Source organism: Phyllopteryx taeniolatus, chromosome 3, assembly GCF_024500385.1.
Source record: "Phyllopteryx taeniolatus isolate TA_2022b chromosome 3, UOR_Ptae_1.2, whole genome shotgun sequence".
NCBI classification, from domain to species: Eukaryota; Metazoa; Chordata; class Actinopteri; order Syngnathiformes; family Syngnathidae; genus Phyllopteryx; species Phyllopteryx taeniolatus.
In genome coordinates, this window is record NC_084504.1 from 30,026,181 (window position 1) to 30,048,962 (window position 22,782).

Consider the following 22,782-nt stretch of genomic DNA (forward strand, 5'->3'; position numbering starts at 1 on the left):
ACACGCTGCATGGTGACCTTCAATGCAAAGCTAGGTCGCAACAGTAGGGCGGTCGCCAAGGAGTGACTTACGTATTTTAGAATATGGAGGGGATGACAGAGGGAGCAGATGCAAACACCAAGTTTAGACCCCTTACGCCAGACCTTGAGACACTCCAAGGAGCATCATCTGCATCAATAACACTCCTCCAAGTACAGTTATGTTGAAAAATAATTAGCAGTCCAACATGACTAACCAGATAAAGGACTGTTTTCAGTCATTATATTACTACATGGTAGACAACAAAACGGACAAAAATGGGTCTTTGTCGAGTGTAATGCATGCATCCATTTAAACTATCAGATTTCGGAACCTTGTTGGCTGAAGTCTGGCAAAAGGTTTGGGCTGATCTTTAGGAAAACCATAACTGACACAAACCTATGCATTTCAAAACTACCTTAGTCAAGATTTACAACCTACCTTTACTTCAAAAAGCCTCTGAAAACACATTACACATCTTTGACGCAAGGCATGAAAGCTCACACAACCAGTGTGTAAACAGCCAAGGCAAACTACTCATATGCACGTTCCAAAGCGCTATTCATTCATCGCTGTGTGATCAATCACTAAGGATAGATGGATTGGCCAGACACACAGACAAAAGCACTGCCCCAAACCCCCTTCCCCAAACGCAAGTGAGATGTACTCTTTTGTGTTGACTGTCCCTGACTTGAGTAGGTTATGGAGCACAGGAAAAAATTCCCCATCAGAAAACAATGTCAACAGACAGCAGGAAAGGTGTTTCTCTGTTAGGATAATTAACAATCATACCACACCATTAGCAGTGTCAAAAGCCACAATGTGTTCATTAGCTCAGGCTTGGTCCATCAAGTCTAGTTGACAATTTGTGTGCGAGACTTCTGACAGAGGTGAACTGGAATATTGTGGCCAAGTCAATGGAGAAAAAAGATGCTCCCCTTTCATTTTTTTCCATTTCACTTCCTCCGCTTCTGGAACAAAAATCTCAAGTGACCTCACTAAAAATCTCCTTTCAACTTTCAAGACAATAGCCAGTGCTCACAGATCAAGATAAGTGGACTACGCCAAAGAGCTTAAATACTGTGGAATGCTCCCTTAATGAGTTATTGCAGTGCTTAACGAGCTTGGAAGAACACAAATATGGGTTTTGCCCTATTTAACAACTAGCGACATTGGCGAGCCATAATGCTTAAGTTGCATACAAAGAGCACCGTCTGAGTAAGTGGACCTACACAGGAGCCGCAGGGCGAAATAATAGTGTTTGCGCTATAAACACAATTAGAGAGAAAAAGCCTTTCCGCGCCTGCCTGTTGCTGTGACGGCCATCAGTTCGCAGCTCCCACTTAACCACCGGGAACATGTTTCTCACAGAGGGTAAAAAAAAAAATAAAAACAACAAAACAAAAACAAGAGTTAGATGGCGATGCAAAACTGCTGCTAGTCGCCATGCTGTCATTAGCTGCTTCCAGACAGCTGAGACCTGAAAGAGTCAACAGTGACACCGACCTCATGCCCTTCTTTGAAAAACTCACCCCAACTTGGCCACAGGAGCATGTTTGTGTTCAGACTGCAATTACAAAAGCTCATAGCCATGACCACAAATATGGGGGACTGTCCTCTCATGTGGCCACAGCAAAGCGTAGGCCATCTGCCCTCTTCTGAACCTCCAAAGACACAAACTAACCAACAACAGTGTAGCTTGGGGCCTGCTAAAACCGAGTCTAGCACATTCTGCATCGTGCGCTTCAGACATATGGATTAATAAACTGAGGTTCAGCCATGGAATTTGCATCCATGTTCCATGCCATCATGTGGAAAGGAGACGAAAGCGGGCGGCTTTTCCATTACTGCCTCCACACACTCGGCTCACCTCCAAAGTCAAAGCTACAGTAGCAATCATGTCTGCATCACAGCCCACAAAAGAAATTCATTCCCGTTACTTTCTGCTCCTCATCACATGGACGTTCATTTCTAGAACCTCATAAGGAATAATTTTTGCAGTGCGGTGTGTGTTTTCTTTGGTCAAGTTTCTTTTCAAAACATGTTTTACGTTGAGCCTTCTTGGGTTAAGAAGTTAACATCTTCATGACTAAAGATGTTAATAACTGAGTTTTGTTGAGAAACTGGGAAAAACTACAAAACCCATCTACAAGGAAAACAGTAAATACTCAGACACGCTCACAACTTGAATGCAGTATACTATACCAGTGCTTTGCCTAAGGTTGTCATTTAATTCATACCCTGGGCCAAATTTGAGCTAAAGTGAATTTATATTTGTTAGAATTGACATCTGGCTGAAAATTATTTTTTAAAAAACTGATTTGTAAGAAGCTAGTGTATGTCGGAAATATTAAATGAGATATATTTGCCATTTCATTCCATCTTTTGCAGCATTCTAAAAGATCATGACCAGGATCATGACCATGATAACCACAGTAAGAATACACAATGAGACATGCTCATCATCAATAAATTGACAATATTTGATATGCCCGTATTGAGAAAAGGCATGAATATTTTGTCATGGAAATTATCAAAATGTAAAAAAATAAAAATATTTTAAATACATTTAACACATCTTAAACTCTTTTGCTGTGTCATTTCCAGCTAAAAGACACGTTTACCATACAATTGTGCACTTTCACGCTAACTTTTTTTCCTTCATCTATGGACCCCTAGTTAGGAACACCTGCGCTGTACGGCATTGAAACCCACTCAGTGGGCTGCTGTCACAAAATGTTTGGAAGCTTAGCATCATCAAGAGCGTTTGACCGCATGCAGCAAAAAGGTACTCTACGTCCTGAGAGTAAGGCTGGCATTTAAATTTGATAAAATTGTTCACAAACCTGAAATGTAACAAGAGGGGCAGAACTGTTCCATTCTTCAGTCAGATAATATAGAAAAATAAAAATTATTATTTTTTAAAATTAGTACGAGTAAAGTGGTCTAGATGGCTTTTTTGGTGCCACAAAGAGGGGGAGAGGAAACAAAAGTCAGTGGAACACGGTGTGTGACACACATCTGGGGAAAAGAAGACTGACATTTACCTCTTAACGAGCGCGACCGCCCCTTTCTCTCTCTCTCTCTCTCTCTCTCTCTCTCTCGCTCTCTCTCAACCCTCTGAAGTCAGGACATCCGCTAACTCACTCCACACACAGACGCTGCCATGTGCACAAACATGTAGGCAACACACACATCACATTGTACAAAAAAGCCACTCCCTCAATTTCCTCTACCTCCCCTTCGCTCTCCACAGTGATCTGAACCCCCCTACACACACACACACAATTCCATCCCCACGCACACAAGTTAATGGGTTGCCCGGTTAACACATTAACTTCTGACACTCTGCCTTTGTTTTGACCTTGTTTTTCCCCAAAAGTTCCACATTGACAAAAGCAGAAAGTTTTACCACCAAATTGACCAGGTCATATCGAGTACATATCAAACACAAAAGTAATCACAATTAATATGTTGCTAATCAATTAAAACCTCAACAAAATGCTGAACTTCCCAGACATTTTAAAAATTATTTTTCCAAGCAAAAAAGGCAGCATTATTTAAATGCCTTTTAACCTAAAACAATTTTTATAAAAATCGACCGTCGATAAGAATTTGATAATCAATTTAAAATACAGTAAATCTCCGCTATACATGGGGGAAAGAAACAGAGGCCTGCCACGAGCAGCATAAAAACAAACAAAAATTGACACCCTTTCTAAAAATGTTTATTACCTAAATTAATAGATTAAACAGTAAATATACCACAAACTATGATCCCAAAACAGTTTAACATAACTAAAATCATTTTAAAACAATACCCTTAAAATGTCTTACAGATTGGTTTTGAATGCACCAGAAGTGCGCATGTGCCATAAATTCTGCAAAAACTCATGACTGTACTAGTTTCCCATTTAGATAGAGCTTTGTGGCATCTTAGGGTCATTTCAGAAATAGCACCCAAAAAAAAAGGTTTCGGTTAAAATTAACAACCAGCTCGGGGCTCTCCAAGTCGACTTGTCAAACGTTTCAAACTGCGTCACTTAGCCTGTAAAACAGACTACCATAAATAGCACAAAAGGAACATTCATGAGAAGAGCAGTGTGGGCAGCAAAATAGTTCATGTATTTTAATAATTAATAGTATTTATGAGAATTTATTTGTTATGGAGGATTTAAGAGGTGCTTGAAGTGCTCATGCCATGTATTATTTTTATTTTTTTAAAGATGGCAGCCACTTGTCACTTTGCTACGATAAACTTATAATTAAGTTTCAATAGCGTATCACCAAGTGCATTCTCCAGGAGCGAAATGAATCTTTTACTGTAACTCAGCCATGCCATTTAAAACAGTCATTTATGTCTTTGGCTACGCTATGGCATTAATCCACTAACCGAGCCCACATATTTTCCATCTGGAGTTTCACAAGTCGGTGTTAGTTTGATGTTTGTGGCGCGCATTTTGGATGGTTTGTGTGAGAGTGTGTTTGCATGAGCGGGTGTGTGCGTGGCTGCCAAGGGGGGGGGGGCCTATCTGAGACGTTCATCTGCTACGGTACAATTGCATGCAGCTCAAAGAGATCCGCTGCTGTGATGTGACTGGAAGGAGCCCCGTTGCTGCTACTTGTGTTGCTTTTGGACACGTACACGTTCCAGTGCCGACCTCAGGCTAGCGGAGCACAGCTGGTGGGCTGCCTGTCAGTACGCCTTTAGCCGCCCCACCTCGCTCATGACGTCCAACCTCCTGTGACTCAGGACATCCCCAATGTGTACCACTCAGCTGTCTTCCAGGAAGTGAGGGGGGCGAAAAAACAAACAAACTTCAATGCTCCAGCATCCTGTGATGCCAGCCTGCTGTCATGGCTTCCTAATCTGATTGGACCACACCAGCGGCCACGTACAGTAAGAGTTACTGTGACTTGCAGCGAAAACGGAGCAAACCAGTTGATCAAACATAGTAGATAAGATCTGGCCCCAGGGAGGCTGTCACATTATCCTCATTGAAACAATCATAGCACGTAATCTTTTGTTGTAGTGTATTGTGAACACACCAACTGTTGTCCACTAGAGGGCTTGGTCAGCTGAGAGAATGAGCAACTTCAAAACAACAACAAAAGGGTTACATAGGAAGGAAGGAGCCATATGAAGCATGTGTCTATGGATGTGCGTAAAAATATGAGGGGCCGCTGGGACATTATTCAGGATTAGCTCTCACACTTAACTATTCAAATGCATTCACACACACACACACAAACTACTGAAAGGCTCTCATAAGGAATACTCAAACACTCTCATACGCACGTGTCTTGCTCTCATTAACACTACTCAAATGCTCTCATTAACACTACTGCGCTCATACGCACGAGTCTCTCTCTCATCAACACTACTCAAATGCGCTCACACACACACATCTTGCTCGCATCACCACTACTCAAATACATTCACATTCTCGCACACATCACTGGCATTCACGAGTTCATGTCAATCATGCTCACATGATTTAATGTAGAAATTAGGCTGGAATCTATATTTTATGAATGGATGAGGATGGTATGAATAGATTTGACATGTTCATGCGAGTGTGTTTGACCTGTATGTGTGCAACCATTTGAGGAGTGTATATGAGCGTGCATTTACATGAGTTGAAAAGTGGTTTCAAAATAAAATATGGCATTGACCAACAGCCATAAAGTACAATAGTAAGCCTAACTTAAGCAGTAGCGTTACATAGCATTATACTGTATAGTACATACATATATGTTTAATGTATGCATGTCGTATACTTGTTGATTATTGTGTTACAATAACGCTTTTCCTCATTGATGTAAAATGGGTGCTTTCAATGTGTAAGTGCTGTAGGATATGACGTAATGGTCGGCCAATCAGAAGCCGTATCGTGTATGATGTAGGGCTAGGCTGGCTCGTCTATCAAGAGCGAGAAGCCATTATTCGGTCGCGGATGCTGCCGAATAAATGTGCCTTTGAGACTAAAGCGAAGTGGACGCGTGTTTACTCCTGGACTCAAGACAGAGTTTCAACACCGCTGCGTTACAATCAGAAACTTATACAGTTTGTTGCAGGCAGGCTGGCCGGATAGTCGCGTTTAAGCTCCCCTGCGCCGGTGTACCTAATGAGGTGTCCAAAGGGAATGAAGGAATTTAATTGTCGTTGTGAAGTTCGTGTCATAGATTTGCACTCCAGACAACACACAGTCAGAGTCAAATATTTTACGACATTTTTAAACCCGAATGGCCGCCACAGCCATGCAAAACAAACTGCACCCACAAATAAGCCAATGCTCAATTCAGATTTGCAAATGCAGCCTCTCATGAGACACTTCACTACGATTATTTATATCGGTATACGACTAGAACATTTAAATGCTCTCTGCATTGCTACAAAAAGCACATTTCCCTTTGAACTGTACTCACCACAGTCCCCTTGATGCTCTGGGTCTCCAGACTCTCTGTCTCCAGGCTGCGACCAGGGTCTTTAACTCTCTCCACTGTCCCCAAAAGAAACAATTTAGCACAGTGGCAGAAGCCTTGTCAATTTACACCATCATCTTGATGACGTGAGAAAGCACTGAGATTACTGAACTGTTTGTGTGCTCGCAGGTCTCATAGAAAAACAGAGAGACGGGGTAGAATGAGGGCAGATGTTTACAACGCCTAGTGCAATTATCACAGAGATATAAAATGGCACAAGCATTGTGCACAGTAGACAGCATGAAAGAATGGCGGGAATCCACTATCTGACTGGGCATCACACATACGCTGTGTCGCCAGAGTTAGAGTTGTCTCAGTGATTTATTCCAGATTCTTCCGGTGCATTCAATGACCTCATACATCAAGTCAATCATAGGACTAATATTTGCGCCAAGATATATCATGAGTAATTGTAAAAATCAAAAGCTTGATATTATATTCATTATTACTATATAAAACATTTTATAGTATGACCTAATAGTGTGGTGAGCAAGTCATATCTATTATCAAGGAAAGCGTGATGTCATCAAACTCACCTTGCTGCTGTTCGTCTCTGATTTGCCGAATGGCTGCTCTGATCATCTTCCTCTCCTCGTATTCGCTGGCAGCACGAAGCTACAATAAATACAAGCGCACACAAGAATTTGGCTGGTGTCAAAATCACTCTCATTCTCCGCTTCCCACAGACTACAAACTAGTTACGACTGACTCAACAGTGCCTCTGCTGGTTGCGGTAGTAGTACAGTAAGTAAGTAGTGCACTCCAGTTTGGCGCAGTTGCTTCACGTGACTAATAAGTCAGTTCAGCACAAAGGAGAGAATTCTTTGTCATTAATTACATTAGGTACCCATCCCCAATTAAAATTCCATCCCGACGCTGATACTCACCATCTTGGTGAGTTCGTCGACATCTCTGATTGCTTTCAGTTTGTGTGACAGGACATCCAAGGCCTCACTGGATTCTGACCTGAGAGAGCAACAGGGTGGCTATAATAACATTGTCATCATCACTGGCCCGGAACTTCACAATACAAACTATGGCTTTGCCGATTTATATGATGATGGGGCAGGACAGAAAGTTTCCTTAGCTATGCAAAAAAATATTCCATAATTGGAAATAATTATACAGAAGCAGAAGAAATTTGGTATCACGGACACAACTGGTTTCAAAAAGACAACGCTCATCCTCTTTATTTTTGGGCTCATTTTTCTGCTTTGCTTTCCATTACTCATACACTATTTGATTTCACCCATCATCTTTGTTTTCCTTTAGTTGCTAGCACCGGGATTGACCTGCAACTAATCCAGGATGTAGGCTGCCTCTCACCCAAAGTCCGAATTGACAGGCTCACCTGTCATCCGAATAAGGACAAAGCGCAAAAGAAAATGGATGCATGGCTAGCTGCTTGCATTAAATAGTGTCCAGCATGTTATATACTGTAGTAGAATATTTTGGGATTGTTAACACATGAACAGAATCCAAATAGCCAATCAACTGTTGCTTTGCTGGTCAATGTTTACAAAATATTGTTCACCAAAGAAGAGCACCTGGTGATCCATCCTAACTGTCAAATCGTTTTTCTGTTTCCCCCCCCCCACATGCCTCAGCAAAATATACTTACAGAAAGGCCCTAGATGTGCCAATAAAAGAAGAAAATGCACTAATAAAACTAACACAGCTTCCACTCTTCTATCTGACTGGCAGTTTAAATGCTGACTGGTAAATTGATATGTAGACAATCTGTTAAATGTGCTTATTTATTGTAAAAAGGGCACCCATAATGGAAAATGGAAAGTCTACTGTGGTTGCCGTTTACGATTTACCAACTTCACATTTCCAGACTTTTCCTACTGCTGTGTTGAGGAATGCTACTTTCTTAGTATATCCATTTCACCAGGACTGGTTTGTAATTAGAACATTCAAGTAGTACGCGTTTGTGTGTGGTCTCACCTGTGCTGGTTTTCCTTGTCCTCCTGCTGTTTGAGTCGTGTGTGGCGAAACCTCTTGCTGGCCAGCGCGGCCTCCATGTCCTCGATCTCTTGCCTCCTCAACTCGCGGATGGCTGAACGGATGATGCGTCTCTCGTCCAGATCCACGGTTCCATCCAGCTGTACGCACACCGCAAAAGGACAGACAGAGGGAGGGGCTTATAGTCTAGTGTCCAAACTCTACACTACCTACATATGAGCTACAGGACTGTTTGGGTAAATGCAGGCCTCTAGGAAGTGACTTTTGTTTTGTTGTGTCAATGAATGAACAGAACAACAGAAAATAAGACTCATCTAATTTTTCTAGCCATCAGGAATTTACTGTATCTGAAAACAAGGTGAATAGTTTCAAATGCAAGAGGCTAACGGGCCGGTGAAGTTTATATGCTCATTGACCACAACATGAGATACACCTGCATAATCTAATGTGAAACCAATACAAATGTTGCATCAAAAAGACAACTGGAGATATACAGTATTCATTACATTTCAAAGGATGTTTGTTATTATAAATAGTTTGTACAGGTGTAGACCTACACTGAATTCTACTTCATATTAAGAGTTCTTAATATTTTCTGCCTATTTTGTCGTCAAGATGACCAAAATATGAAAAACACCTCAGACTCAAGAGTTAGACACGACTCATTTGACAATAAGTTTCAGGCATGATAGATACTACTGTATTTAGAACATCAGCACAGTTGTATCACTGGAAAACACAACTACAATAAATCTTTCCTAATCAAAGCTGAGCATCATGTTTGTAAAGGCAGAACGTTTGATACAGTGCTTGAATTGATTTTCATAAGAGTGCGCAGGTGTACCTAATGAAGTGGCCAGTGAGAGCAGATTGGTGCTGACAAGTGCACACGGCAATGACTTCTCTAATGTGAGGAGATTGGGCCACCTGGGCGAGGAGAACACAAACGGCTGCTGTTGGGCTTCCAGAGTGTTCGCGCTCCAGGCCTCCCATTTTTTCTTCAATTACTCCAAGCTAATTTAAGATAGCTACTCATTTTCTAATGATTACGATGTAACCATTGAGTGCAGCTTGGCCTATAAGGCTGAGGGGGAACCCGCGTGCCGACACAGGAGAGACAGACTTCTCTTTTGGCAGACAGCGGGCGCCTGTCAACACATGCAGAGGTGAGGGATCCAAGAAGGGTTGATACTCCTCACGCTCAGCTGCCCCAGTTTAAGATTTCCCGCTGCTTGGGCCCAAAATGTGCAGCGGAGAAACACCAGGCTGCTTCTCTCATACCAGCTTGCTTGCTGGATGCGGTTGGTTGTCAGGCCAAGCCACACGCCGTGACGACTCCAAAGTGGACGTTGACGTGTTGCCTCCCCAGGGCCCCGCCACACATGCTGGAGTCGGAGGAGGCGGGATCTCGCCAAGGATGACGAGCGGTTTTTGAGGTTTCGCTGCAGTTTGATGAAAATATGCACTAGCTAAGAGTCGCTCTTGCGCTGTCATTTGTGGAAATTCAAAGTGCTGAAGTAACTGAAAAGAACAGATCAGGAGGGAAGAAAAAGAGTGGAAACAGTTATCCGGGTAGAGGTGCGATGACAAGGAGGATAAAAAAGAAGGATGAAGCTGGGCTTGGCTTTGACTAAAAATGGACAGCGGACAAGTGGGTGAGAAAGGGGGCAGGTCATTCCTCACATTCCTGCTGACTCACAAGGAAAGAGATGGCAGTAGAGTCGGGAACTGAGATCACGTTGCTTTTTATTTAAACAGCAGGGAAATGCTGAGAGGAGATGGGATCTATCAACACGTACAGTACTTGTTTCTGTCATACTTTTTATCGAACACAGAGTACATGCACACACACAGATTTAGAAAAATCTTGTTTTCATCAGCCAAATTGTAGTTATTGGTTACCTTCAGGTTGCTGGTTCCAAAGGTGAAACCACAAAAATTTAATAACATTGCTCGGGGCGTAACAGTACAACAAGTTCTCAATTCTGTTCATATTCGGTACAGTAAGGGAGCAAAATGCAAAACAAACTGCTTGCCTTTTTTTGTATACAGACAGATGTTATAACATTGAAAATGAAACACTTAATTTTACTTTAGTTTCTCTCTTTTTAGGAGCGTGCAACACCAATATAGTCGTTTTTCAATTCAGTAGCTCTCGCGGGGCACGTAAAATGACTTGGAGGGCCAGCCCTGGACCGTCGGCCTTGACTTTGACACTAGTGTGTTAGATAATTTGGTAAATACATTGTGGCCTTGTTTTTTTTGGTGGGGAATGACATGTTACACAAACAATTGCTACTTCATTTGTGTCCATCAACCGTGTGAAGGCACTTCCTAATTGGCTATTTTTCCAGATTTATACGACAATCCCGAAGTCCATGGCTCAGTCGAACTCTGTGTTGACCACACACACACAGATTTTCGAGCCAAAATATTGAAGCGCAGCTGATTGGTCTTGATAACAAAAACATATCAGGACTTGGAAATATAAATTCAAACAATTGCACTTGAGGTCCGGTTGATGTTTAAAATGAGCCAATAGGGAGGCAGACATTGGGTTGAGTACATTTGGATTGGTTGCAGCATTTAAAGTTGACGCAATGCTGACCTGGCACTGGTAAATTAATGAGTGACCATGACGAGAGAAAAAACACCTCATACAGGAGCACATGCCAACAAAAACAAGAATAGCCGTTAAAGAAACGGAGAGCGAAATGAGTGCCGGCACAGAGTCCAGATGCGGTGGCCTGCCTTTACACGGTGAGGGAGTGCGATGTGTCACAGGAAATAGAGAGGAGAGGAAAATTCTGGCTACATGGAAACAACACCTTTATGCCACTGACCAAGCCTGAAGGCATTTTTTTTTTCTTCTCAATAAAACACTAAAATTCCACAGTAAACATTCAGTAATGCGTCGAAAACATTCATTGCCTCATAGAGTAGCCGTTACACACACATACAGAACAGGCTTTCACGTCACTGGCCAGAAGACGTGTGAGTCAGACACAAGTGGGTGGGTGGGTCTCACACTCACACACTCACACACACAGAGAGAGGATGCGAGCTACTAAAAACGATGAGGTGTCAGCACCAGTTATGGCTCATCTTGTAACAGTCTGAGTTACCCGTCTCCTCTTAAAACGCTGCGAGCACACGTACCGGCCCTGGTGGGAGTCACCTGACCGGAAAGAATGTTGGCCAACAGGACGGTGGAGGTGTATGACTGACAGGATGATAAGAGATAAAACAAACTGGACAGATGGTATTACAGACTAATGACAGTGTCTGCAAAGGCAGGCTGTGACATGGCAGGAATCAAACAATATACAAGTCTAAACAACATTCTGACGCTGGCCGGCCACAGTGTAACCTCCGAAAGTCCGACTGAGCCGCTCAATCAATCACAGTCAATTAGGGACTGTACGTGGTTTACTTTAATCTCATCCAGCTGGCAAAACACTCCTGTTCTCCACCATTTGCACTCATCTACACTCCAGGCCACAGAGTGGACTGACTTTCAACATTCACAAGGTCAGTTTAGCTTACTGTGCCAAAAGTGTAATGTGGTCAAAACATAGATGCTTAAAGTACCTCAGGTAGACAAAATACCCTAAAGGTACGATTATGTGGGCCTACGATCTAGGTTTTAATGACTACCTGTCGCCACAAGGAACTGAGAAAAAAATAAATTTTAAATTTTTTTTAAAAAAAGAGACCACTCGGCTCAATTACTGTACAAATACAGAGCAAGTGGTTTCCCAGTTGCGCTCGGTCTAAATGACACCCCTCATGACTGCCTCTGCTAAATGGGGATTGTGTTTCTACTGCTGCAGCTTTGTTTGTCTATTTGTGGGATTATGCAAAACCTACAAGAGTTTGACTGAAATTGGTGCAAAGGTATAGCCTGGAGCAAGACATAAGGTTTTACTTTAGTGTAAGAGGCATGTGATGAAGATACTGTATGTCAGCAAAAAGAGACCAAAAAACATTTCTAGAAATAGTACAATGCTATACTGGATGTATGTATACTTCTAAAATTTGATGCCCCTGAAGTTTTACTAGTCGGAGTTCAACTAAAGGTTTTGTGGTGAAAGTATTACTTGTATTTGTGTGGCCACCAAAAATGGTATCTGTAGGAGACAAAAAAAAAATGTTGATGACTATCAAAACCAAAATACGTGGTAACATAGAGGGACATATCTCTGCCCATTACAATATGACTGAGTCAACAAAAATTTGGACCAAAAATAAATAAATAAATAAAATACGTTCATTTTATTTTGTCAGTACAGCGACCGTATATTTTTCAAGTAACCCCCTGGGAGCCCTGTCGTCTTGGTCTCTTATGCATTGTAATTTGCTTGCCCACAAGGAGGAGAAGATACAACTGATGGATTAAACCCTCATTGTTTCTGTGTGAGAGAAAGAGCCCAGAAACGCCCACCAAGGGTCGTGTGGGAAGCATCCTGACCCCTAAGGCCGACTCTAGACCTTTTGATTCCCAGTGTGTGCACAGATGCGGTTCTCGTTAGTTTGTAGCACCACTTTCACTCACAGATTTGTGAAATATGATGCATTAAAGACCACACAGACAGGCACGTGCTTTCAGGTGCGTGACTAGTATCGGGGGTACGGGTTGTAAGCAGTCATTGAGCCCTGGAATAATCATTTCCAGAGCAGGGTGAGGTTAGAGTGCATCCAGGCAGCAGATGGGATCAGAGAGCTTGTAGCGCTCTGGTGTCAAGACTACGAGTTTTCCCTTATAAGGACAAAGGAAACTCCTTGTAGCAATGCTGAAGCGAGTTACCAGCTACCACAGTGGAAGCTGTCCGAAAAGCGACTCCAATGTGCTCAATCAAAAATTTTAATAATATACATTCAATACAAATATCCCCATCATCCTTAATTATTTTTTTCTCAAACTGGGGACGAATCCAACTCCAGTAATTTTTTTTTTTTTTTTTTTATAAAAAACTCTGGTAAACAATGAATGCAGACAGAAGGCAAGCACACACCCTGTGAAAAATGGGAACGTCAGAATACACGAGATCCCTGCGAGGCAATCTGTTTCATAGAGGAGGCTGTTTCGGGCGCCTCACAGCTGGAAGATTAACAATGAAATGAACTAGTTTCAAGGTTGAACCAAACTGTAGTGCAGCTACCCCCTGGGCATGCATTGTGTGGAAACAAGACTGAACAGGGCTACCTCTGAATTAAACCTGAAAAGGAGAAAGATGAATGTACATGTGGCAACGTGCACGCTTTGACAGAAGCTGCACGTGCGGGGAAGCTAAGCTTTCCAGCACAACTAGATGGTAGGACAGACAGAGACCTGGGAAAACATTGTCCCCCTTTCCAGTCCACAGACCAGAAACAAAGAGGGGACACATGGCGGAATGCATGAGTCGGTGGTGGGGGGGGGGCTACAGGGCATAAATGAAATTCTATAGAACACAATGGATTAATGCACTGAAAAACTATTTCAACTCATGTGATACAAGGCCAAGTGTTGCATTACAGAGTATGAAAGTGCCGTACAATAGAGTCCCTGAAGGTACAAGCGACACTAAATTTACCACATTGGGACAAACAATTGACTCCAAAGTAGGTTTGCCTAAAAAGAAAAATATATTCCGTATTCCAAATAGACAGTCCATTACATTTTGCACCGACCTCATTTATTGTGTACACTGAAACAAAAGGCTTTTATATATATATATAAAAAAAAAAAAAAACATTCTATGGTCTGCTTAGAATGTTTTTTTTTTATATAAATACTGTACTTTTATCTAGGCTTAATTGTAACGCTCACATGGGATAATATCACTTCCAGAGGGTCTACAACCTCATACCAATGGCAGGAAAAGGACATGAGTCCTCTCTAGCATGTTTGAGAGTCTTGCTTCTCTCAGATACAAAGCCGAAGACCGGGAAGGAGGCCGAGTAACGTTTCCACTTTCCAGATAAGATGTCGTTTTCCTGAGTGCTCACCACATGGGAGATGGTGCAAAGACACCGCTGATCAAAATGAAGGCCTTGTGCTGGTTTCTGCTGAATGTGGATGTCCCTCAAAAGGAAGAGCATCAATTATGAGTGTCAATAGATGCATGATGACTCAATTTTAACAAGAGCAGTGAAATGTTCGCCAGTGAACAGATGAGCTATGTACAGTATATCTCCAGAAGCTCGCAGCATTAACAACAGCGAGCTGAAAAGCCAAACATCAACATCCTCTTGATGACTTCTGCAACATTTGAGGAAATGACTCTATCCTCAGGGATTTCATCTCAAAACCCACATTTAACTGTGCCCACAACACATGTTCTCTATCTTTCTTCTAGTTTAGAACTCATTTTATTTTAGAAACCTCTCCCAACCTGGTCCAAAACATGATTTGTACCACCCAAGAGGGTTATTGTACATTTCCATGACAACCAACTAAAAATGCAATTATTGTATTCTCAATTTTTGGCAAAAAAACAAAAAACAAAACAAAAATGCTCACTGCCATCAACTGTGTTAAAACAATCTCTGGTCACATGGGACTACAATAAACAATGTGCATGCCAGGGCCGTTGTTAAGGCTATTCCTTTGTATAAATACACTACGCGTAATCACACTGATTGCTTGTCCTCATGGGTCTTACCTGAAACTGTGAGTACAGAATTTGACGTAAGTAATGTGACTCAGCTGGACGGAGTAACAACAACACTGCTGTGGTCTACCAGTGTTTTGCCGAACCTCCAATTTTTCACACAGTCTAGTTTATTTTATTTTTTTCTTGCATTTGTATAAAGAGGATGTTTATATTTTCAAACAAATTCCACTTTGAGACCCCTCTCAATTTGTAGTGTGGTTTGTCAAACCTGTAATACCGTAAGAACGTAATCACATTACCACACCAACACAGCCAAAGTCAATCTCTGGGACATTTATTTAGTCAGCTACATGGTAAATTGCCACATTATTCCATTATGGAACAATGACTCAGTTAGAGTCAAAACAGAGCACCTCTGATTAAAGAGCAGCATTTGAAAATGACAAAACAAGTGTCCTCTAAAATGGTAGAAAACAAGCTGAACTTTATTTCAACCTCAGACGGAGAGGAAACATTTGCTAAAGTATAGATGGGGGGGGGGGGGAACTTGCATTGTTTCAGTGCAATAAACTCAAAACCTCAACACTAAATATAGATTTTGAGGCTTATAGGAAAGCAACTAAATATGGCCATTTATAGCTGTATTCACAAAAAGAGGTTTCCTGTTGAATCAAATAAACTCCATGACTTCTTATCTCTGTGCTGCATATTTGGATAAGAGATGTCAAAGCTTTTTGTTCTGGACTGTCACTGCACAGTGAAGATAACTTCTTCCCAAGTAGAAGAGAAAAATGTACTCACTCATGAAACCGTTTCTGCACATTTGAAAGTGCGTCATGCTAGCAAATAGAAAGAACAAAATCCGCTGCCTACTTTTACAACCGAGGATATTTCTGCTACCACGACCACTCAAGCGACATTTTTCTTAGCACTGTGGCTTCATATAGTTTACATCACATACCTCTCTGAAAACAGACTATTTAGGAAAGGTGAATGTTTTCCTAAATGTCTACAGTATATACATTGCACAAAGGACATTTTTAGTGTGGAAAAACACAGCAGGGTAAAAAAAATGGAGTGTAATCAGATTAATTTACTGAAGCAATGATAAATTTCATTATTGTCGTTTCCATGTTGCTGACACATTACATAATAATCACAATTTGGCTGATTTATTGCTCCCTGCTGATGAGGCTGGCATTTTTCAACACGTCTCTTGGGGAGGACTACAGAGAGCGGACAAGCAAACTCATTCTTCCACTCTCACTGTGACCGCTTAAAGCACAAAAAAGTCCAGAGGGCCATAAAATGAAGGCCGGCAGGGTCCTGTATATCACGGAGGCCTGATCACGGCGCAAAGCTTAAACATACCGATGCTTCTATATCTCCAGGGAGAAGGGACGCTCACACGACTGGTAGGAATAATTACATATCAATGTGCCAGACATCCAGCGTGGGAGAACAACTGGGAAGGAGTCATGCATAGAAACGTCCCCTATGGCGGCCCTGTTTTTCGCCGAAATTACTGCATTAATAACAAGCACGAAGAGGAAAGTCAATCTTCATTCCTTTGGTGTCGTAAGGCAGGTTTGCAAAGGTAATGAGAAGGAGTGCGGTGCAGCTGCCAGATGCCACACACAGTCCACCACCTGCTCGTCCGACAGGTTTGACTCTATGGATACTCTTCAAGAAGCACATGCATACTATTGCTAACCTCCGTTCTCCAAACTCCAAAACTGCACATACCATTACTCTTGTAGACCAGGCATAATTGTTTTTTTCTGCCCGTTTTGGTCTTTTGTCAACATAAACACATTTTTTCCCCAATTTTAGGTCACTGACATTTTTCAGCATTTGGATGAGGAAGAGATAACCCACTTTTTGGATACGAGATCAGTTTTGTTTTGTTGACATTCAAGTTAAAAAATATTTACAAATCGGACATTTTCTGGAGTCACTTTTTCCTGGCTTTTGATTGGCCTAAAAAGAGCCCAAATGTTAGGGATTATAGCGCCACCTGTTGCTTTGAAATGTGCTTGCCAGCCTGCAAAATTGTTTCCATGAGGGCAGTTATTTTATTTTAATATTTTTAAGCCATTGGCTTTTGATTTTCAGAGTGGGGGAAAACATTTAAAACTGCTCTCAAGTAGGCACGGACACGGTATCTTAAACAGGTCATTTAGTTGCAGCGACAGCTCTAATTCTGCCATCCAGACGGATGACCACACACATGGTGTGCAACTGCCGCACAAACTGGGACACCAACTGGTGGGTTTTTTTGTGTAGATTCAAATAATTGTGGCCGCTGAGCAAAAAGAAAAATGTTGGTTGCCTGGTTGCCATGGAGGGGATTAGATGCGCAAAATAAAAGGCAACCAGTGCTGTGAATAGATGAGTGGCGATGGGATTAGCGGCTTTAGAGAGGCCGCCATATGACCTTCTGACCGCTTAGTTCATCAAGTACAAGGCAGGATGGGAGCGTGTGCTCATTAATCGCCGCTCTGCCAAGAACTTAATGAGAACCCTAAAACACGTCCAAACTTGGTTGAGATTTAAAAAAAAAAAAAAAAAAAACAAGTCTAAAAATGTTTATTTACTGTCTGAGGGGTCATTTTCACAACACAGTTATTGGTGCCCTTGCATGGAGTGTTTATGACATTGCCAGCGACTACTACTCCTGCAAATGTCATAAATAGCATTTCTGCAGGTCCTCGTGAACAGAAACTATTTGGACCACACTTCTGTCTGTACGTTTTTACTATGCCGATGTCATGTGAACATACAGTGTGCCGTGTTCAAACTGGATAATAATCCCACGGGGCTGTCGGGAGTGGAAAATGCGGACTCTTCTGTCACCACAAACATGTTCAGTGAGAATGTGGGATCTTGCTGACCCAAGAGGGTGGTCACATTTGAGGGAGCTGTACAGGAGGGAGGCCCTCGCTCACTGATGAGCTCTGTCTGCGATTAGCTCAGCATCACATGATGACAAACTTCGTGGATTCCAGCATCTGCCTGTTTTCATTGTTTCGCTCCAACGCTCTGGACAAAAGTGCCATTTCTATAGACAAGTTCTGCATGCAGACTCAAGAAGATTCAGATTTCTCTTATCGTGAATGCCGAGCCCTATTTAGTATCATTTCCAGACCAGGTGCAACCTTCCGTCCACACTCATTTGCTACACCGCTTATCCTGTTCGGGGTCACAGTGAATAGGAGCCTATCCCAGCTGACTGGCTGAAAAGTCAGACTACACCGTGGACTGGTCGCCATTCAATCACAAGGGACATATAGAGACGGGCAACCATTTACAGTCACATTCACACAGTCGCTAAGTGGGAATTGAACCCACGATGTTTGCAAGGTAGTCAGGCGATTGAACTAGAGCTGCAAAAAAAATAAAATAAAAAAAATAAATAAAAAAATGAATAAATAAAATAATTTAAAAAACAATAACTCTGCTAAGTCAACTTCAAAAATAGGTCGACAATTTCCGCCCAGAACCATGTTTGCGCCGCCGGAACTCATATTTCACATGGACATTTCTTGCATTCGGACGCAGTGTTGGGCCAGTGATTAACTTTGCCAAAAAACGACAGAGGAGCGTCCATAAGTGATTTTTAAGGCATTGTTAGATTTGTAGTGTAGATATAATATGATAAGTATAAGTGAGCTGAACGGCAGTTAGCATTTTTTTTTACCTAAAATGGTAAACGCTAGCACAGTAATGCTAATTGCAATTACTATCAGTTTAGCATGCAGCATTTTGTGGTCTCAAATTCTGCCCACCGAACCATACACAACATATGCAGTTGAATGATAGAAGTCCATCCTTCATAAGTTAGCAGTAAAGAAAAAAAATCTTTTTTGTTGTTGTTTTTTTGGGGGGGAGGGGGATTATTATTCTCATAATAATAATCATTGATTGCATTCTAAAAATATTCGATAGTGACCATCCTAGAATGAACAACTGCGCCATCAGGGACTGTGACCCAAATCCTCCCTGCTATATTCTCTGGCGAGAAAATTGAAGTTCATCCTTGTTACTCCCACAGTTTTGCCCTTTGCCTTCTTATATGAACTCATAAATTGACTGATCAAAGCACGCATGACTTTAATTACAGCGATTACACTGAAAGGGGGGGAAAAAAGAAATCTGGTAGAGAGTGACCCTCCAGTGATTTATGAGCAACTTGGCAAGATGATTACAGTTCGGAGAAATAACAGTCAGAAAGGTCAAGAGAACATTAAAATCTTCTTCCTTTGTCCCAGCGTAAACAAGTAGTTTTCTCATCATGTTTAGTGAGACCTAAGCAGAGAAATTAAAATGTGAGGCTTTTTTTTTTTTTTTTTTTTTAAAAAACCATATTCTTGTGAAAGTAGGCTTTCAGGTGATGCTACATGCACACATTCACAAAATAGAAACCGCTTTCTTTTGACAGTAGAAAGCCACAAACTGACACTTGGTTATCAACAGTACCATCAGTACACTTGCATCACATCCTTTATACCCTAATCTAATGAGATGCAGCCGAGCTGAAATTCCACCTGTAAAACGTTAATGCTCAGTTTTGAGAGGTATTACTTTAATACCATGTGGTGTGGTTGTAATTTTTAGCAGCGTTAGTACAGTAAAGGTACCAATATAATTTTGTTGTGTAATTCTGCAACATAATACCTGGCAGTGTGTCAGTGGTTATTGTATGTGGCAGGGCATATCCAGGAAAAAAAAAAAAAAAAAAAAAAAGTTGAACTTGTACACTACACTAAACAACAACCCCAATAACAAACACACAGCGCAGCCTCAAATTTCAAAAACCCTAGAGTCAATTTGGAAACGCATCAACATTTTCAGGAGAATTGACACTCGGAGGTCGAGCAGCCATTATGACATTCAGCGACACAACACTCAATTTCACAAGAACTTTGGTTTGAGTGACTTATATCTACTTATGTTTACTGCGGACTTGTTTGGCAGAAATTCATTATGCTGGTGTGGTGAACGCTTACAAGACTGCAAGTGAAAGTATTAGTAAGTTTACAACTGTAATTTAAGTAGATATTATAAAATAAACTGTCTTTCAAATCTATTGAAGCTTCATGTGCCTTTGTCTTAGCATAAGCTACTAACCTATAACAAAGAACAATTTATGTATCATAACACATAGTTTATTATAATACAGTGATTTTATTTTATGCTTGTTTTTGGTGAAAAATGCATAAAAGTACCTTGGGGGGGGGGGGGGGGGGGGGGGGAATCGTAGCATTGGGGGGGGGGGGGGGAATCCTGATTGGATTATTTTCCAAAATCATTCAGCCATATATTACAGCAATTAAATTATTTTCACAGGTGTATGACAGTTTTGAAATGTTACTTGGCAAAAATATGCTAAGACTTAAATGATTTATGATGGTGACAGTTTGACCTTGGAGCGGATCATTGTGATGTGTCCATTAGGTCCTATGGCAAAATTTTTCAAAATTCTAACAAATTATATGTCAAGGAGCATCCTGGAACAGATTGTGTTTCCACGTCTGCCTTTCACTGAATTGTTAAGTGAACACTTCTCTGCCAGTGTCAATCAAAGGTGAGCGTTATAATCTTTGTAAAAGGGGGAACTTTAATAAAGCTTGTGTAAGGGCTGTAATTATATAGCGTAGGTATGTCAAAATGTTTTGCGATCTTCAGAACATGAAGCGAAGCCGATTGGGTCTCAGATGTTTCGTGCAAACGTTGCACAACGACATGAGGTGTGTTGGCGGCAGATGAGACAGGCTGCCTCAAATATCTACGTGCTCTAGGTGTCGTTCGAAGAAGGGAGAAGAAAGAAAAAGACAAAAAAAACCTAATGTTGCACTCTCTTCTGCTTCAGGATGTATTCGAGGCGTGACTAATGTAAATGAAGCAGGGCACGTTATCACCCATAAAGATGCATCAATGCTGATTAGTGACAATGTGTCTGGGCAGAAACAGTGTGAAGTGGAGTCATACATCAGAAAAGAACTTACTGTACTGAAAGTTGCACTGATTAATCAGCATGTGATTACTCAACCATACACAAACTTGATGAATGAAGAATGACCTCAATTTGACATGAGTAATCTGCGTGACAAGATCTGTTCGAGACCCAATATGTGAACACATTTTACAACTGCAGCATGTTAACCTAGTGGTTCATATGTCTGCCTCACAGTTCTGAGGTTTGGGTTTGAATCTGGGGTGCGGCCTTCATGCAAAAATGGATGGATGAATATTTTGCAAACCTTACACTCTTGTTTGAGTTGCATCTAATCTAAACTGTACAAGTAAGGCACTATTAAAATCTAGTGGGTACAAAAAAACAAAACAAAAAAACATACCAATAATGAGGCAGCAATAATAATAAACCAATGAAGAGTCTCTTTTATTGAATCTTAGTTTATCTTGGTGAGTGGCTGCAATGAATTGGTCGGAGTGCCAGCAAACAATGAATCCACGTTTGCGCCATTGGCTCACTTCCAGTCAACTATTTACAACCAAGTTTATACTTGACTGCATGCGAACGAATACAAATGAAGTGACACTCAGCAGAAGTTTAGTGGCTCTTGAGAAACAAAAGCCGCCAGTTCCCAAACACACATCGAGGCGCCAATGGCAATGATCTAATTTGACTTAATTGCTCCATGTCAGCGTCGTACACTGACAGGCAGAACAATTAAATTGCTCGTCCACCAAATGGCAGAAGGTACAATTAAGTCTACTCACCAAAGCTCGGAGAGAAGACTCGTCCAGGGCGGCGTAACTCTCCTGGGACATTTTGGACATGTTGTCTCGTTATCACACTCTGGTGACAAGCGACAAGCTCACGCTTCGGTCACACTTCAGCGAGACTTCTTGACTTTTTGACTCCCGACGAGGACGAGGACGACGACGCCGACGCCGTACCACCTGCTTGACTTCCTCGCAAACTTCGGTCAAGTGTCGTACAATTCTCTTTTCATCCGCCAGGGCAGTTTTAAAAGTTGACCAAAATATAGATTTTTTTAAAAAAAACAAAAAAGTGGAGCTGTTCACGGTAAGAGCATTTTGGTGGTCAGCGTCTTGAGGGAAAGTAAGAAGGCAACGGCCGGACGAGCAGTCGCTCACCGGGAAAAACGGCCGCTTTTTGAACCGCACAATCAGAGTGGAAGGTGCAAGCCCCGCCCCCCTCTGGGCCGGCTGCTGCTCACGGTGCAGATTTGAAGCGCACCTCTTTGTTGGAGATTAGAAAAGAAAAAAAAAAAATCAAATCAAATCAAATAAAAAAGCCAGTAGGTCATGCTAAAACCGGGTTGCCATATCATACAATATACAAAAGCCGTTGGAGCATTTATTTGCTATTCATATATCATTTGATTTTCATACATTCATAATAGTGCATTGAATTGCCCCATATACTAGTAGACTTTTTGTCCCCAATAAAACTCAGAGCAATACATCAATAGATCACTTTCCACTAGTGTATGGCATTTCTGCACACTAGTATGAATGAATACAGTACACTAGTGGACTAGTTGAACGACTACTTACTAGTGACATTTTTCCCCCCGCTACCACCTTCCACTATGGTATGGAATTTCTCTGCACTAGTAGAATAATTAGGGCACACTAGTAGAACTACTAGGGTGCACAATTAGAACAACTTTGTCTTACTAGTGATGTTTTTTCCACGACTGCCTTCCACTACCTTATG

General features: G+C 41.6%; 1 protein-coding gene across 4 annotated transcripts in view; it reads right to left on the minus strand.

Moving 5' to 3' along the window:
• Window positions 1-22,221, minus strand: part of smtnb (smoothelin b) — a 43,150-nt gene extending 20,929 nt beyond the window's left edge. For 2 of the 4 annotated variants that reach the window (XM_061768474.1, XM_061768472.1), the window contains exons 1-5: window positions 21,816-22,221; window positions 8,455-8,612; window positions 7,392-7,470; window positions 7,041-7,119; window positions 6,448-6,521 (exon numbers count right to left, since the gene is read on the minus strand). In XM_061768474.1, the coding sequence (XP_061624458.1) occupies window positions 6,448-6,521; window positions 7,041-7,119; window positions 7,392-7,470; window positions 8,455-8,612; window positions 21,816-21,875 (450 nt within the window). In that variant the 5' untranslated portion in view covers window positions 21,876-22,221. The remainder of the gene's footprint in view (window positions 1-6,447; window positions 6,522-7,040; window positions 7,120-7,391; window positions 7,471-8,454; window positions 8,613-21,815) is intronic. The other 2 variants (XM_061768473.1, XM_061768475.1) reach the window with 2 other exon arrangements.
• Between the last annotated feature and the right edge of the window lie 561 nt (window positions 22,222-22,782).